The 17,182-nt window shown below is 55.3% G+C and overlaps 2 protein-coding genes across 6 annotated transcripts in view; one reads left to right on the top strand and one right to left on the bottom strand.

Annotated features, from left to right (window-relative positions):
* DUSP14 (dual specificity phosphatase 14) lies at positions 1-12,228 on the top strand. Of its 2 annotated transcripts, XM_056506843.1 has the most exons (3): positions 1-166; positions 8,842-8,938; positions 10,260-12,228. In XM_056506843.1, exon 3 carries the CDS (start codon positions 10,379-10,381, stop codon positions 10,973-10,975), a length of 597 nt encoding a protein of 198 aa, XP_056362818.1. In that variant the 5' UTR covers positions 1-166; positions 8,842-8,938; positions 10,260-10,378; the 3' UTR covers positions 10,976-12,228. The 2 variants fall into 2 exon arrangements, with proteins under 2 accessions (XP_056362818.1, XP_056362819.1); XM_056506844.1 differs by lacking the exon at positions 8,842-8,938 and having other exon boundaries at positions 20-166.
* Positions 12,229-13,209: 981 nt separating this feature from the next.
* SYNRG (synergin gamma) overlaps positions 13,210-17,182 on the bottom strand; it is a 36,620-nt gene continuing 32,647 nt past the window's right edge. For all 4 annotated transcript variants that reach the window (XM_056506441.1, XM_056506442.1, XM_056506443.1 and 1 more), the window contains one exon: positions 13,210-16,663. In XM_056506441.1, the coding sequence (XP_056362416.1) occupies positions 16,532-16,663 (132 nt within the window). In that variant the 3' untranslated portion in view covers positions 13,210-16,531. The remainder of the gene's footprint in view (positions 16,664-17,182) is intronic.

Raw genomic sequence — 17,182 nt, 5'->3', positions numbered from 1 at the left:
GGGCCGCCCCCCGTAGCCTGGTAACGGCGGCTCTGCGGGCGGGGGCGGCCCCGGCAGCCGCGGTCAGGTGGCACCGCCGAGACGGAGCCGGCCGAGCACGATAAAAGTCCCGGCCCGCCGCCGCCACGGCCGCGAGGGAGCGCGGAGCCGCCGCCCGGGAGCTATGGTAGGGATGGGCCGGACCGGGGGAGCCGGGGCGCTCGGGTGCGGGGCCCCGCCGTTCCCCGCTGTGTTCGCTGGCTCCGATCGCGTACGGTGCCCTGCGGAGGGGCCCCGGCGGGCGGGACGGGGCGCGGGGAGGGTCGGATCGCAGCCGGGCTCGGGCAGCGGGGCTGCGCCGTGGGACAGGGCAGCGGGACGGGGCAGCGGCGGCTCTGCCGGGGCGCCCGGAGGAGCGGGACGCGGTGGCCGCTGCTCAAAGCCCGGCTGAGCCCGGCGGGAGAGCGGGGGCACCTCCGAGCTGCACCGGAGCAGCCACGGGCGCAGCTCCGGGGGTTCCTCGACGTGGAACCAGCCCCGCCACGGGGGCTGTGTTGTAACAGGGCTCCATCCCCGAATCCTGCCGTCGGGACCCATCCCTGGATCCTGCCTTTACACCCCTAGCTCAGCATCTATCCCTGGATCCTGCCCTTACACTCCCAGCTCAGCATCTATCCCTGGCTCTGCCCTGGCACCCCCAGCTCAGCATCTATCCCTGGATCCTGCCCTTACAGCCCCAGCTCAGCATCTATCCCTGGCTCTGCCCTGGCACCCCTAGCTCAGCATCTATCCCTGGATCCTGCCCTTACAGCCCCAGCTCAGCACCCATCCCTGCCTCCTGCCCTGGACGTCCCCAGCTCAGCACCCATCCCTGGCTCTGCCCTGGCACCCCCAGCTCAGCACCCATCCCTGGCTCTGCCCTGGCACCCCCAGCTCAGCACCCATCCCTGGTTCTGCCCTTACACTCCCAGCTCAGCACCCGTCCCTGGATCCTGCCCTTACACTCCCAGCTCAGCACCCGTCCCTGGATCTTGCCCTGGACACCCCCAGCTCAGCATCTATCCCTGGATCCTGCCCTTACAGCCCCAGCTCAGCACCTATCCCTGCCTCCTGCCCTGGACATCCCCAGCTCAGCACCCATCCCTGGCTCTGCCCTGGCACCCCCAGCTCATCACCCATCCCTGGCTCTGCCCTGGCACCCCCAGCTCAGCACCCATCCCTGGCTCTGCCCTGCATGCCCCAGCTCCCAGGGCACCCCGGTGTCCCCAGACCCCGCGGGTCCCTGCAGCTGCCCGGCCTCACATCCAGCCCAGCGGTGTGTGCACAGCCCTTGACTCAGCTCCCGAGCAGCTGCTTTGGGCAATGCTGGTAATCAATGAGTGGCATTTGGCTGTAGGGAGATGGGGCAGGATTATAACCTGTTCGACTGGGCAGCAAATGAGCCTTTTATTCTGGAGGTTTGAGTGTTGGCAGATGCCCTAATATCATGTTGCAAGTTCAGTTTATCCCTAATGCCCCTGCCTCAGGAATGGTGGAGGATTAGCACTGACAAAACACTGTTTTCCCTTATGATACACTGGATCAGCTGCCCCTGCTCTGGCAGGGAGTGCATTCCTCCCCCAGGCCTCGCTGTAAACCGTGGTGTTTGCTGTGTTCCCGGTGGTTGGGACAGGCTCTGTGGCACTCTGCTTCCCAAGGAATGAGAAGGAAGGATCCCTAATTTTGGGGACACGTGCCGTCCCCGCTGGCAGAGAGATCTGCTGCCACGACTTGGCTGACGTGACCCTGGTGAACGTCAGGGGAGCAGTAATGCAGCAGGTTTTAATCAATTTATGCCTGGAAGGTGTGAATGTGCAGCTCTGCCTGTCCTTCCTGCCCCCGAGGGCTCGCCTGGGTCCTGGACAGGGACACAGACATCCCGGTTTTCTGCAGGAACAAAGGTGAAATCCCGGGGATTTCATCCGAGCCCTCGCTGTGCTGCGGGGTCTGCTCTGGGCTCTGGCACTGCTTCCTCGTTGGTCAGGGCAAGATGGAAATTTGCATGGCTTAATTCAGTACCTGATCCCAGCTGGAATCTCGGAGCTGGAAAACCAGAGAGCACACGCTGCTCTAGAGCTAGAAACGTGCTGGGAGTGAGGGGAAATCTTCTGTCTGAGCCAGGCTCCATGGGAGGGAGGAAAGGGATGCAGAGCCACCACAAAAATGTCTCAGGTCTCTGCTCTGGGAGCCAGAACCAGCTCTGTCCCAGGGAACCAGCCACCTGCACGCCTGGGCATGCAGAAAGAGCCTGGGAATGAGGAGTGGGGAAGAGGCAGCTGGGCAGGGCAGCAGGGCTTGGGAGCAGCACACAGACCCCACCAGAGATGTCTGCTAAAGGCTCTTCACCAGAGAAAAGCCTTCCAGGCTTCCTGCCACCACTGCAGGACTTTCCTTCCAGGGTGGTTTTCCCTGGAAGGGAGGGGTAACACCTCAAACCAGGCATGGGAGCTTCTCCCAGCCCCTCCTGTCCAGGTACACACACACATTTATCACTTCCAGAAGGACCCTCCAAGCAACCATGAAGCAAAGGGAAACATCTAGCAGAGAGGCCTCTGGCATTTGGAAATAGCTGAGGAATCTCTGAGCAGGAGCCCCAGCTCCCTGGATGCTTGGGAATGAAGCCAGGAACTGGGAGGCAAAGACACTGCCCACCCTTCCTGGGGCACCTGTAGTGCAGGCAGTGCGTGGGCTCAGCTCAACAGCTACTGCCCTGCTTTTAAAAATAAAACAATAATAATCAGGCAGGTTTGGGGTTCCCAGCAGGAAGGATCAACAGGTGCTGCCACAGTCACCCCAAGGCCAGGGGGTCAGGGTTCCCAGGCTAATGAGAATGAATTCTCATTTATTTTCACCATCCCACCCTGTAGTGTCAGGGGATCTGCAGGTCCCTTCGGGGGCAGGAGTCCTTCATGGAGGAAATGTGAATTTGCACAGCATCCCTGAAAAAGAGAATTCCCCCCAGGCTGGAGCAGTCAGAGTGACCTCCTGGGAGCTGAGGGGTGCTGGCCCCACACTGCTCTTAGGGGAAGCTCCGTGTGTAAACTCCATTTGCCCCTAATTGATTAAATTGGCCTCTCTTCCTGTTACCCGACACAACCCCATGGACGTGCTCAGAGGTGACCTCATTCCTCACAGCTGCTGTGGGCACATCCTGCTGCTCCCACCCTTGTCCAGCCAGCCCCTGCTCCCCTTGGGGAGCGTGGGGAAAGCGTGGGCAGCCTCTGCCTGCTGGCAATTCCTCCAGAGGGGAACGTGGCACCATCAGGGTGCCAGCTTTGGGACCCCCTGAGAAGCCAGGCAGCAGAGAGCATGCACCAGTTGGCACTGGCCCTGGAAAAGGCCTGGGTGAGGCCAGCATGGAGGCACGGATAATTTCCAGGACACGTTGCAGCGAATTTGCAGCTGCCTTCAATTTTATGGGCTGTGGGGTGGGCTGGGGCAGAGCCCCACGAGCAGCAGGGCCCAGCAGGGTCACACACGAGCAAACACACCAGGTCCCTGTGTTTTGTTCTGCTAACAGGGAAGAGATTGTGTCCCTCCTGTCAGCTGTGACTGTGCAGGGCACGGCTCCGGCAAAAACAAGGCTCCATCTTGCAGCACCCCGGGAGCCAGAGCCAGGCATGGGTCTGCTCCCTGAATGTGGCCCCCTGCTCTCCATCCGTGTCCTCTGGTCACACTTGGACCCAGGGAGCAGGGGATGGAGCTTTCCTAAACTCCACCTGCAATCCAGATGCCATCAGCTGGCGCTGGAACAATCTGTAGTGCTCCAGAAGAGGCGGTATCTCCACTCGGGGCTGGAAAACAGCCCTCAGTGCTCAGCCGAGTGAGGAACTGATGCTGTCAGACCCCATTTGTGCCTCCTCAGGCCTTATTTCTGGTTTTTAAAGCGTGTTGTGCTCCTCCCAGGAGTTTTTTAGCAGGGTGCAGGTGGCCACTGCTCCGTGCTGCGAGAGCCCCGTGTCCCTGCTGTGCTCTCCCAGTGAGCAGCACACAGAGCCCGTGGCTCTGAAAGCACAGACGTGGCGTTTGAAAGAAGGATGGTTTGTTTTTCCTGCCTCAAATCCTCTTGCTGCTTTGCCGAGGGAGGCTTGTCCTCAGAGCAGAGGGAGGATTTATAAATACCAGTGTGCTCCAGGTTGTGCCCGCTGCCCGTCTCGCTCCATCCCTGCGGCCGGGAGCTCTCCCTGTGCCCAGAGGTTTGGCTGGCAGCTGGCAGGGTCCAGCTGCAGCTGGAGAGGGAGCAGGGCCTGCTCCCACTGTGGAGGGATCACAGGGTGGCAGGGATCACAGCGTGGCCATGGGCAGCTCTGCTGCCACAGGAGTTGGTGACAGTGGGAATCAAGAGGCAGCAGAGCTGCTGCCCTGCCTGGCAGCCTGGGACCACGGTGCCAAGTGGCATCCTCAGATGACAAAAACCTCACTGCCCATTTTTCCTGCTGGGAGAATGGCAGTCAGGGAGTGAGCCTTTGGCTGGCAGAGCTCTCAGACACTGCTCAGCTGGGCACCTGGGCTGGCTTAGAGTCACCACCCCTAAGCCTGGTGCCAGCCCGAGGCTCGGTGCTGCCTTGTGGGAGCAGAGCCTGGCTGTGGAGCGAGGGTGGCTCATCCTCAGCAGAGGCAGGAGGCAGCAGGTGAGCCTTGCCAAGCCCTGGCCTCACCCAGGGCACCCCAGTGGTGCCAGCAGGAGGGACAGGCCGTGCCACAGGAGTGTCAGCTGTCACCCCTCTGAAGGCAGCAGGCTGGGACAGGCTCCTGGGGGAGCAGCCTGGATTCCAGGCACGGAGAGAGGGAGGCAGGACTCTGTGTTTGTGGACTAAAACTGCTTGTTTTGGGGTCGTTGAGCTTCCCAAGAGAGGCCAGGATTGTTTGTAGGGTGTCTTGTTGTGCGTTTCGGGCACGATTCCCCTTTTTGTGGCTCCTCTGGGAAGTTGCTGGTGTGTTCTGGCAAGCGCGGGGACCCGGCTGTGCTGGGAGCTGCACAAGCAGCCAGGCCTGCTCAGAGCTCCGGGCAGACAGATTATTATCTTGATTTAACATCTGACAGCTCCCATCCTGCTTGCAGAGGCCAGCACAGGCTGCCAGCAGAATCAATCAGGGGTTGGTCACAGCATCCTCTGTCTCAGCCCAGATCACCCTGCCTGCTGCCCTTCCTTCTTTCCCATTCCAAACCCAAAGCACTCGACCTTTCCATCTGAGGATGTGCTGATGGCTCTGACCCGCGCCAGAGGAGCCTGTAATGGCTCCAGGAGCACAAGCAGAGGCAGGAGAGCAGAGCCCCGGCAGAGCAAAGGGCTGCAGGAGGGCTGGGAAGAGGAGCCAGCAGCTCCCACACGTCCTCTCCCCTCCCCGCTCTGCCTTGGGCTCCCTTGGACTCAGCACAAGCAAGCCCTGACCCGAGAATGGCTGCAGTTTGTGCTCTCTGCTGAAATTTATTTGAAATGCCACTCTCCAGGACCATTTCTGAAGCAATTTGCTGTTCAGCCTGGCTGGGAAGAGCCCTGAGCAGGCTCGTTCATTCAGTGCCTGTGATATTGACTCTTCTCTTTACTGCAGGATTAGAGAGCATTTGTCATCTCCAAAATGAATAACTTTTCCTCTCCTGGGAGGGGGGAGAAGCCTTGCCTCAGTACTGACATTTTGCACACCCAGCCCACAAACCTGCTTGAAATCCCAGATGATGGTCTGGGAGTTAAAGCAGGGGCTTCAGTGTTTCTGCAGAGCAGGGCCCACCCTGCACTAAACCCAGCTCCAGAGGGAGAGAGGCCTGGGGGAGCTCCCACCTGTCCAGGTGCCAGCCCCAAGGTTGTGTTACTGCCACACAGCCCAGCAGAAACTCAAGTCCCTCAGGGACAAGCTACAGCCTCTGCTCTCAAGACAGAGGAGCTGTGTTAAAAAGCAAACAAACAAAAAAACCTCTCCCAAATCAGAGCAAACCACCCAGCAGCACCAGAATAAGAAGGCAGAAGCTCAGACTTGCCAGCTCATTGTCTAGAGCCCGACCAGTTCTCCCTCCTGTCCTGGAGATCACAGTATTTAACTCACAAACTCACCCTGTTTGTCATTTGAGCTTCCAGAGGTGTTTTCAAGTCTTTCTCAGGAGGTCCAGGAGCCAGCAATGCTTTCCCGTGGGAATTTCAGCCTTTGTTAACAGGACTGCGTTCCCAGGAATGAAAGCAAGAGAAACAAACTCCAGCTGCTGCTAGATTTGGAAGAGCAGAGCCACGAGCATTGCCAGCAGCAACCTCTCCAAGGGGCTGCACCACCAAAACACCAACCACAGCATGGGGATTGCTGCACTGCTTTGGAAATCCTCTTCCCTGGAGAGGAGCTGCTCTGAGGCCAGGAGATCCTGCCCAGGTGGGACAGAGGCAGCACCTGCCCCGGGCCAGGCACCTGCCCCTCCTTCTGAGACTGGAGGCACAAAGCTCAGCCTGGAGGTACAGCAGAGGGACCCACCTGAGAGCTGTGGAGAGCTGCTGGCTGCAGGATGAGATCCAGGCTGGATGGGGGCTGGAGAAGTGTCCCCTCACCATAAACTGAGGATGGTGCTGGCCAGGAGCGCTGGGAAAGGACCTGGAGGCTTTGCAGAGCAGAGTGTTCTCCAGGCTGTAATTAGCCACTGGCTTCCCCCACCCCTGATTATGCAGAGGAGGGAAATGGCAGAACCCACCAGTCTGCCAGGGAGGGAGGAGGCTGCTCCAGTCCTGCCCCTGCTGCAGCAGGGTCCCCAGGGACCCCCTGGCACCCCAGGGTCCCCATGGGGCACTGTCTGGGCTCTGCACATGGGCAGGACCAAGGCACAGTCTGGAAAGGGGTTTGCTGTGGGTCAGGGCTGCTACAAGATTAATTAATTCATTAACTGCAGTCAGAAGAAGGAGGATGTGATGGCAGGAACACCTGGTTGCTACCAGCCCCCTGCCAGCCAGTCTCCTGAAGGACCAACTGCACCCTCTGGCAATGCCAGCCCTTTGCAGGAAACCCCATCCAGTGACATCCCAGCTCCTTTGGAAGGGATTTCCAGTGCTGCCTTAGGGACAGTTCTGGGTCCAGCCCCTCGGCAGGACAGTCAGGACAGGCTCCAGCACCCGGGGCTTTGGGCTGCTGTGACTCCCCAGCCTCTCCATCACTCAGGAACCCCAACCAAGCAGCAGTGGGAGAAGAGGTGGGGTTTTTATTTCACGTGAGGTGGTCACCCTGGCAGTGGAGGGGCAGCCAGTGCCCCTCCCTGTGCCCTGCCAGGAGCCTCTCGTGCCTTCCCAGCACAGCCACGCCGGGCTCTGTGCGTGCTTTGTTCCATCTTCAGTGATTTTCTTCTTTTTTTTTTTTTTCCTTTCTGCACTCAGCAACGGCTGGGAAGAGGCTTTTCATTCCTGTTCTCTCTCTGTGCCCCAGCACAATGACGGGAATGGCTTCGTGAAGAGCAACAGTGTTGGATTACAGCGGGATGTGCCGGGATAACACGGGTGTGCTGGGGAGGGCAGAGGGACTTCAGGGGAGCCCAGCAGGGCCCCTTGGGCTGGCTGCAGCCCTGGGGACAGGTGAAGGCTCCCACCTGCGAGCCTGGGGAGGCTCCCGAGGCGCTGGAGCCGCTGCCAGCCCAGGCAGACGAGGCCCCTTCCATTCCCAGCTCCCTGACGGCAGCAGCTGCTCAGCCTGCTGTGTGTGGGCAGCAGCGTGGCTCTGTCACATGCCTGAGACAGCACGGGTGGCATCCCAGCCAGCTCCTGCTGTGAGTGCAGGGGGACAGGCAGGGGACACTGGACACGGGAGGGGATGTGGTACCCACCCCGCTGCCGTGGTGCTGTCCCCCAGTGCTTGGGCACCAGCAGCCCCCAGGCACTGGTCTGTGGGCACAGCAGCCTGATCTCACACTTCAGTAACGAGCTTCTCTCCAAAATATTCCGTCCCTCTGGCTGGGAGCTGCTCTGGGTCGGGCAGGAGCTGTGCTGCCATTCCAGGGATGTCGTGTGTGCCTGGGATGGAACAGGCTGGGAGAGCAGCTGTGGCTGCCCCTGGATCCCTGGAGGTGTCCAGGGCCAGGCTGGACACTGGGGCTGGAGCACCCTGGGACAGTGGGAGTGTGGATGGGATGGGATGGGATGGGATGGGATGGGATGGGATGGGATGGGATGGGATGGGATGGGATGGGATGGGATGGGATGGGATGGGATGGGATGGGATGGGATGGGATGGGATCAGCCGGTGTTTGCCCTGGAGTTTGCAGAGCGAGCCCAGCCTGTCACATGCAAATCCCCGGATAAGTTCCTGCCTGCAAACAGGAACCACTTATGCAAAGCAGCAGAGCCCTTCCCACTCTGCCTCAGGGGCTCTCTGGCTGCCCTGGGAGCAGCTGCAGGCTCTGCCTTGCTCAGAGCTGCTTTGCAGCTGCTCTGGCTCTGCCGGGGTCCTCAGGTGCTTCACCTGCACTCTGGGAGCTTGTGAGAAAAGAAGTGGATGTTGCCCCACCCTCAGTTTTTGAGAGCAGGGTGCTGTGAGTCTGGCATTCACAGGAATGGGGAACAGGGGGTCCCCAGTGGGACCCCAGTGGTGGATGCTAAAGGAGACATTGCAGCAAATTAATTAGTTAAATGACTTAATTTTTTTTTTTTTAGCCATGACTTCCATGCCAGCCTCAGATTCCTCTGGGCTCACTGTGGTTTTGAGTGCTGTGTTGGCAGGAATTGGTGACGTTACAGCAAGTGCCACCCTGAGTCCTCAGTGTTTGTGTGGGGAAGCTGTGCTCCTCCCTCCCAGTTCTTGGACACCCACCTAATGAGATCCCAGCCAGATCCCAGTAAAATCCATGCTGTTTTCTCTCCCCAGCTCGGTGTTGGACACACTCCATGAGCCCTCCCAGCCTCAGCAGCCCAGAGCTCCAGGGTGCCGCTCCGTGATTTAGAGCAGGACTTTGTTACCAAGCGTAAGTGCCCAAATCCTCTGCATTGTCAGTAAAAGCTGTTTGAGAGCAGGGATTTCCCCTGCTCAAAGAACTTTATTCCTTTGAAAAAAACACACCTTTCCTTGCTGCTCCAGCTGGGTGACTGCAGTGGGGGGAAGCTGAGCATTTGTAGCTGCAGCAAAAGCCTTGTTGGGGCAGGAACTTTTGCAGCTTTGGGTCCACAGCTTCAGGAGCTGCTCAAGTAGCTGCCAGCAGGGCAGAGCCACGGAGGAGGTCACGTTGTGCTTATTAAGTTTCTGTACCACAGAGCCAAAAATCCACTGGCAGCACCACCAGCCACTGCTGGGACCTGCTGGTGCTTCCTAGAGCATGGGATGAGGGCAGACAGCTGAGGGCTGGGGAAACCACAGCCCTTTAAGAACCCTCTTAACATAATGAAGAATTGTTGGAGGGACAGATCCCTCTCCCCAAGGCCCTGAGCATCCCCCAAGTCCCCCCAGCTCTGCCAGTGCCACCAGGGTGGGCTCAGAGGTACCTGGGCAGGGACTCCCCATCCTGCACATACTGTAGCCCTTCTCCAAACAGAGAACACACAGACTGGCAAATTATTGGTACTCCAGGGCTCATCCCCTTGCCTGCAGCTTCTGCCCTGGCTGTGGAGGTGCCCCAGAGGAGCAGGGGAGTCAGAGCAGGGACCCTCCCTGCCCGTGTGGCTCCTGCAGGCAATCCCAGGCCTCTGCCAAGCATTAGTCAGGCATTAAAGCAGGACAGGAGCCTCCCCTGTCCCAGCCTCTGCTCTTGGGTTTTACTCTCAGCTTCTGACATAACCAGGTCACTCTTTCCACACTTCCCCTGCCTCCATGAGAGCCCTGATGGGGATGGATGTGACTCACTGCCTTTCCTAATGAGCGACTTTCCTCTGTTTATGTGCTTTGGCGGGGCCTTTCCCACACCTAAAAAGGGAGAAGGGTGGCACTGGGGAGAGGGCAGCATGCTGGAAATTGCTGGCATCTGCTGTTCCTCACCATCCCTTTGAACTGTGGCCAGCTGTGTTTCAGCATGGAGAAGGTGTAGCTCACCCTCCACGTGCTGGTCCGGGTGAGATGCTATCCAGGCCCACAGGTAAACCCTTGGCAAGTAATTGGAGCTAATTAAACTGGAAGATTTTTTTTTTTTTTTGTTACTATCTGTCCAGGCCTGGGGGACAGTGGTAATGAGCACTGTGAAACCAGCCCCACATTCCCCAGGGAGCTCTGCCAGGCCACAGCAGGGCGAGCTGGGCTGTCCTGTTCCCTCCCCAGCCCCGGGTCAGCGCTGATGTGGCCTCACTTGTGTTTTGCAGTGACTGAGCAGCGGGAGCCGTCGCTGTCCTGCCACCACCAGGCCAGACAATCCCTCCCTTGGCTGAAGATCCCGTTGGCTCTCTTCCCACAATGGAAGCCTGAGTTGCCAAGCTCCTCCATGACCTCCAGAAGCCACAACTCCCTGCCGAGAACTCTGATGGCTCCGCGCGTGCTGTCGGAAGGCGCCCTGGGGGGCATCGCGCAGATCACGCCCTCGCTCTACCTGAGCCGGGGCAGCGTCGCCTCCAACCGCCACCTGCTGCTGTCCCGCGGCGTCACCTGCGTCATCAACGCCACCATCGAGATCCCCAACTTCAACTGGCCGCAGTTCGAGTACGTCAAGGTGCCTCTGGCCGACATGCCCAACGCGCCCATCTCGCTCTACTTCGACAGCGTGGCCGACAAGATCCAGAGCGTGGCGCGCAAGCACGGCGCCACGCTGGTGCACTGCGCCGCCGGCGTCAGCAGGTCGGCCACGCTCTGCATCGCCTTCCTCATGAAGCACCACAAGGTGTCCCTGCTGGAGGCCTACAGCTGGGTGAAGGCGCGGCGCCCCGTCATCCGGCCCAACGTGGGCTTCTGGCGGCAGCTGATAGACTACGAGAGGAAGCTCTTTGGGAAGAGCACGGTTAAAATGGTACAGACGCCCTATGGCATCATCCCAGACGTTTACGAGAGAGAGAGGAGACCCCTGCTGCCTTACTGGGGAATTTGATGGGACTGCAGGGGGGAGCACAGCAGAAGGGACGTGACCAGGCTGGAGACATTCCCTTCTCCTTCTACAGCCAACTTTGGTTCTTTACCATACAGCAGAACCTCAGTTCTCACCTCACTAACCTGCAAGGCCAACGATTCCCTTCAAAGCATTTTTCTCTATGGGGATTTCCCATCTGCATCTCTGATTTAGCAAAACCAGGTCTCATTATAAGTTTATTCCTTCCATAAAGCCTCTGTCTTTTTTTTTTTTTTTTTTTTTTTAGTCAGTTTATTAGGATCCTCTGAGGAAGGGCCTAAGAGGCACTGGGCAGAGCTGATGACCCAAGTGTGCTTCGTGCTGCAGTAGTAGCCTGGATATTTTGTTAGAGCTTGTTTGCTTCCTTGCAAAACCCTGTAGTGGCTGAGGAGCAGCACTGGCCAGGGTTCCCCAGGCACCAGGGAGGCAGGAACACAGGGGCTGTGGTGCTAGTGCTGGTGTTTTCTTTAACATCCATAGTGACTCTCAGTATATAGTGTTTGAGATCTTTAGTCAGCTCTTAATCATATTGAAAGTTAGGGGGAAAAAAGGGAAAAAAAAGCCAAACAAAAAAAAAAAGTGAATCAGTCCATGTTGGCCACAAGTAAAATAAATATGGAGCAATTCAAATCAAATAATACAAGATCCTTTTTCACTCATTCCATGCCAGGGCAATAATCCTGGAATACACTTCAACTGCTGGAAAATGCTGGTATGTTTTGTGGGTGGAAAGTTGACAGGTCTTGTCCAGATGTGGCTCAAGACAGAAGTGAGAGGGTTGAAGGCTCTGGGCAGCCAGAGGCTCAGGAATGTGAGCGTGGCCCCTGAGCTGAGCTGGGCTGTGTGTGCAGCATTCCAGCACCAGCCCAGCCCCTGGGGAGAGGCTGCCTCCCTTCCTCAGCTCCACACCTGCCTTAGCCCATCCCTGCCTCTCTCCATCCCCTCCTCAAGGTTATGCTGCATTCCAGGGCTGCTCCTCTGTGTCCCCAGGGTGGGTGACAGAGCCTGGCCTTGCTCAGAGCCATCCCTTCCCTGGGAAAAGCCTTTCCATGGCTCCAGGGATCCCTGGAGTGTGGCTGGAGCCTGCAGCCCTGCTCCTGAGAAGGCAGCAGAGTTTCTGTTGCCTCTGGAGGAGGAGCAGGCAGATTGCTGCCATCACTGTCTGATTTCAATGAGATTCTATACTTGTAAAAAAAAAAAAAAAAAAAAATCAATAAAGATTAAACCAGAACATGTGTTGGTTTCCTGTTCCAAACAGTGCTAATGGAGCTCCAGCAGCAGCCCAGGCCCAGCAGTGCTTTTAAACAATTCTGGCTGAAGGATTTTTTCTCCTGCTGCTCCAGAGGAGTTTTGCCCCACAGAAATCAAGGTGAGGTTTGTCCCAGCTGCTCCCAGCTCAGGTTCCATGGCTGGATCCCAGTTCCAGTGGCAGGCAGACACTGGAGACTCATCTCCCCAGTTTATCAGGAGTTAAACTTCAGCCAGGGAGATGGTAAGTGAGGAACTAGAGAGTGAAAATCAAGATTAATCACTGGTCTGGACACGTTCCAACACATGACATTTTAAAGGGCAAAAAATGCTAAAAACTGAAATCTGCTCACAAAATTAAACTTTACCTAAAAATGGGCAAAGCAGGGTATAACAGCATTTTTGGCATAAAAAATGGAAGGTTGAAAATTCTGCACTTTGAATTATTCTATAGACTTTACACACACTGCTTGAGGACTCAGGGGAGAGGGAGGTGCTGATGCTCAGCCAAGAAGGCACCAAAGGCTGACTTGAAACACAAGGGAAAGTTAGACCCATAAAAAGTGAAATTGCCTAATAAAGCACACGAGGAAACAAAGAATTCACCTGAAATCCCCATTCAAGGTTAGGGGACAGTGTTAGTGCTTGTGGGGATTTCATTGCAAAGGCTCCTCTGGTATTCACCACAGCAAAAGATTTTACACACTTGTAAAAATCCAGCTTTTATTCCATTCTCAAATCTACAGGAACCAAAGAGAGAGCCCTGGTTTAGCTTGGATTGCTCTGAGCACACCCACTGGCTTTGAGGGGAACACTCCTCCTGCTCCCCACAGGCTCTTCCAAATGGCTTCTTAATTGTCTGAAAAACATTTTATATCTTCCAATATTTGGCAAGACACCTTCCCCATCCCAGCCACAGAGCAGGTTTCACTACATTATGATATAAATATTTCAGCTTCCCAGGCTGGTCAGATATGAAACGAGCTTTTTATTGAACACCAGGTTGGAATCTCAACACAGGATTTATAAATCATTGCAGGAATTAAAGGAGTAAACAAGGTACTAAAGTCAATTAATAACACTTACTCTCATTGGATTTAAAATATCAGCAGCAACTCCAGCACAGCACAAACCCAAACAGCTCCAAATAATAATCACAAAACCACTTCTGGAAGAAAAACAACATTTGCCCAGAGGGCAGGAGAAGAATCACAATAGACAGAGAAGTTTTCTGATTGCTCTTCTTCATAAAATTATGACACTGCTATTTTAACACAGAGAGCTGGAATTAAATACAGGTGCAGAATTAAAAGTAAATCCAAAGCAGCAGTTTGCACAATAGCAGCTTTTATTGGAAAGGCAGGTTTTGTTTCAAGTCTGTGATTCCCAGTGTAGCTGACAGGACTGAGAACATTCCATGGGGTTCCCATGAGCTCCTGCTCAGCCTGGGCTGAACTTCCCCCTCACTCCCACACCCTGCAGGGATTCCAGAGCTGCTCCCACCAAAGCCAGGCAGGAGAAGCTGCTGCCAGGGAGGAAAAGTCCTTGGGATGGAAGGGGAGTGCAGGAGGTGACAATGCCCAGGGCACAGGTGACTGTGCAGGGACTCACAGGAGGAGGGAGGGGCAGGAAGAGGCTGGAGCAGCCCCAGCACCAGGGAGAAGCTGCCACGACATGGAAGCACCAGGAACACAATGGGGTTAAGCCACAAATACATTAAATAACTGAGCAAATAATTCCTCAGAGCTCCAAATATACACAAAGAGACAGAAACCCCATTTCCCACAGGTCATGCCAAGGCAGCCCATTTTACCTATCTACACATAGATAAAAAAAACAAAGAAAATCTCATTTCTCTTTTCCAGTGAGAGAATCCATGCAGGAAAAGGAGTTACAGGTCTGACATTGTCCAGGGGCCTGCAGCAGAGGCAGCAGGGGAAGGTGGGCTGTGACAATCCTGTCACCTTGGATACAGCTTGGAAGGACACTGGGCTTTGGCTGGCAACAACTGAGAGATGCTGAATGCTCCAGTGAGTCACTGGAATGACTGGGATCTGCAGCTGATCCTCCTTGTGCAGGGGATCTCCATGCACACCTTGCCTGTGCTCCCATGGCTGCTGGAGCAGAGCCCTTCCTGCTCCCCACAAAGCCAGGGATGGTCCCTGCTGCTCTCCCTGCTCTGTCACCCTTCAGGGAGCTCTGCTGCACTTGAATTGTAAATTCCCAAAAATGGCCAAAAGCCTCGTTGGCTGCAGCTCAGAGAGGGGCTGAGCTGGGAACAGGTACAGAAAAACCAGCACTGGAAGATGCTCCTGTGACACTACAGCTGCTGCTTTAAATTTCACACCATGACCTCTTATTTGTGGCATTTTCTTTTAATTAGGGGGAAAAATTCCTCTCTAGCAGAGTGTTGGGGAGCTGTGGTGGAAAGCCAGGCTGACAGCAAACTCCCTTCTCCCATCAGAGCATTCCCTCAGCACCAGCCTCTCCCAGCCACTGGAGAGGAGCTGCAGTGGCTCCCTGTCCCCAAACTCCTGTGGCAGCTCTGGTGAGCGGCTGGAAAAAGGGCTCAGCCTGGGAAACAAGGGCTGAGGGCACAAGCTGTGGTGCTGGGGCTCTTTCCCACCTAATAAATGAAAGGGAGAGAAGCAAGGAGCTGCTTCCCTGTTTTTTTTGTAATTCCTGGGCAGGATGTGGGAAGCACAGCAGAGGAAATCTGCCTCTGGATCAGCTGGAGGCACAGGGTGCTTTATTTCATGAATGAGCTAATTTGAGGCAGCAAGGAGATTTATTGTAATTGGTGTAAGGAAGGAGCCAGACACCTCTGAGCCAAGATTCTTTCATTTGGGCTAATTAATAGTTCTGTAACTAAGCCTGTTTGTTTTTTAAATACAAAGCATCGTTTTCCTCATTGTAATTTCTGTTTCAGCAAATAACCACAGGTCAGTGTCAGGTACTTGTAATGGGCAGGATTAACTTGGAGAAGCTGTTGAGATCTCTGGAGGAAAGGGACAGATCTGAGCCACAGAATTAAGGAGGAAGTTGCACCCTATGGATTTACACCCCACTGCATTCCCTGCAGACCTAGACAGGCTTGTGGGATCTCTCTTGTAACACCATGAAGCTCCCACAGGTTTAAAATCCTGCAAGCAGCACTCACTCCATTGACTGCACTGTCCTCTGGATATTGCAGCTGAAGGAGGAACCAGGTACTTGAGATGCACAGGTAACATTTAGTGACACAAACCTGTCCAGAAAGGCACCTGCAAAAGCCACAAACCAGCAGGGACACAATGCTCCAAACACAGCTTGCTGAGACCACCAAATTCCAGGGTTAAATCCCTTTGGGTGTTAAATCCCACTCCCTGCTGCAGCAGCCAGGGGCCACCTTGTGCTGCCAGCTCTGAGTCACAGGAACACGTTGCTACAGGTAGCAGCAGAGTCACACACAGCCATCCCATCCCATCAGGAACAGCATCTCCACAGCCAAAAAAGGGAAAGAATCTACAGAGCAGCAGATGTGCTGCATCAGCAGAGTCCAGCTCTCAGCAGTGCTGCAGCCACGCAGCTCCCAAAAGGTCAGGAGAGACAAAATCCTACCTGGAGCTCAGCACAAATGCAGGGAAGTTTATCTGTATTTACAACAGAGAGGTTTAAACTCCAGCTGCCTGCACTACACACAGCACAGGGAAAATCACAACAGTTTTCCAGTCCTCACCTTCCAGCAGTAACCAGCACAACTTCCAGCACAGAGCAGTGGAAGCACAAACAGCCAGCAGCTTCTCTGAGTCAGTAATTCACTCTGCCTGGATGCTGCTGTGACTCATGTGCTGTGATATCACAGCAGCAAATACTCAAAGAACATCAAGGCCCATGTCCCAGAAACGTTAAGGAAAAGATTTGCTTGCAAATACAGACTTCAAGTATTTAAGTGGTTTTTTCTATGCAGATCAGCCCAGCATTCCAGGTTCTCTGGGAAGCTCCATGCTGGCCTCTCCCAGGTTTATGCACATGGTTACCAAGCTGCTTTTCCACAGGATAACGTTTTCATCTTCAGAAAGACTGAAATGCCACTTTTTTTTTGCCATATTTTCCAGTTAGTTCTGAAACCTTGGCCATTACAAGTGAATTCTTCACCATCTGAAACAGTGGCTTTAATCCATTGACTTTTGGACCAAAAATCAACCCCAGACATTTCCAACCCTGAGCCCAGCTCCAGCCTGTCCAGCACAGCAGTCACCCCAAGCCCTGCAGCAGTGACCCAAAGCTGCAGCTGCAGTGCAGCTGCTCTCAGAGCAGGTCTGGCAGGATCAGCCCTGGGGGTTTGGGCTCCACACAGTTGATCCAGAAGTTGGCACAGCTGGCGTGGTACTGGTGCCCCCCGTAGGCCAGCTTGAAGTTATCTGTCTCTGAGTTAAAGGCCTGCAAGGAGAATGGAAACAAGTGTGACAGTCTGACCCCCTCCAGGGCCTAAACACAGAGTGGGAAACAGCACAGGGCTCTCCCTGAGCACTCCAGCCCACCAGCTCTGACTGCTGAAGGTGCACAAAACCTTCAGCATCACACCTGAGCCAAGCTGCACCTGCAGGAAGGGACCTGACCCTGGCACTAACTCACCTTGTTCCTGCATCTTCTGCTTGTTCCACCTCCCTACCAAAGGAAAAGCTTGTGCTGCTTGCCAGCAGACAGCTCCTGCATTTATTTCCCTGGCTCCAGCCTGGCTGTGGGTTAGGCAGGTGCAATTCTTGCTATTAGTGTTATTTCAGGTTGAATTTGAGCCACTTCCTCCAGTTAATTGAAGCTGCTTTACAATAGGAGCCTGTGAGCTTGTGAAGCCATGAACAGGCTGAAACCACCTCACTGTTTGTTGCTAGGAGATACTTTCCAATGCCTCGCAGCTCCCTCTTTAAAAAAATATCCCAGCCCTGCTCTCCACACCCT

The sequence above is a fragment of the Oenanthe melanoleuca genome, chromosome 19, assembly GCF_029582105.1.
Source record: "Oenanthe melanoleuca isolate GR-GAL-2019-014 chromosome 19, OMel1.0, whole genome shotgun sequence".
Lineage (NCBI taxonomy): Eukaryota > Metazoa > Chordata > Aves > Passeriformes > Muscicapidae > Oenanthe > Oenanthe melanoleuca.
Note: the sequence above shows the minus strand (reverse complement) of the source record. Positions and strands in the feature narration are given on the sequence as shown.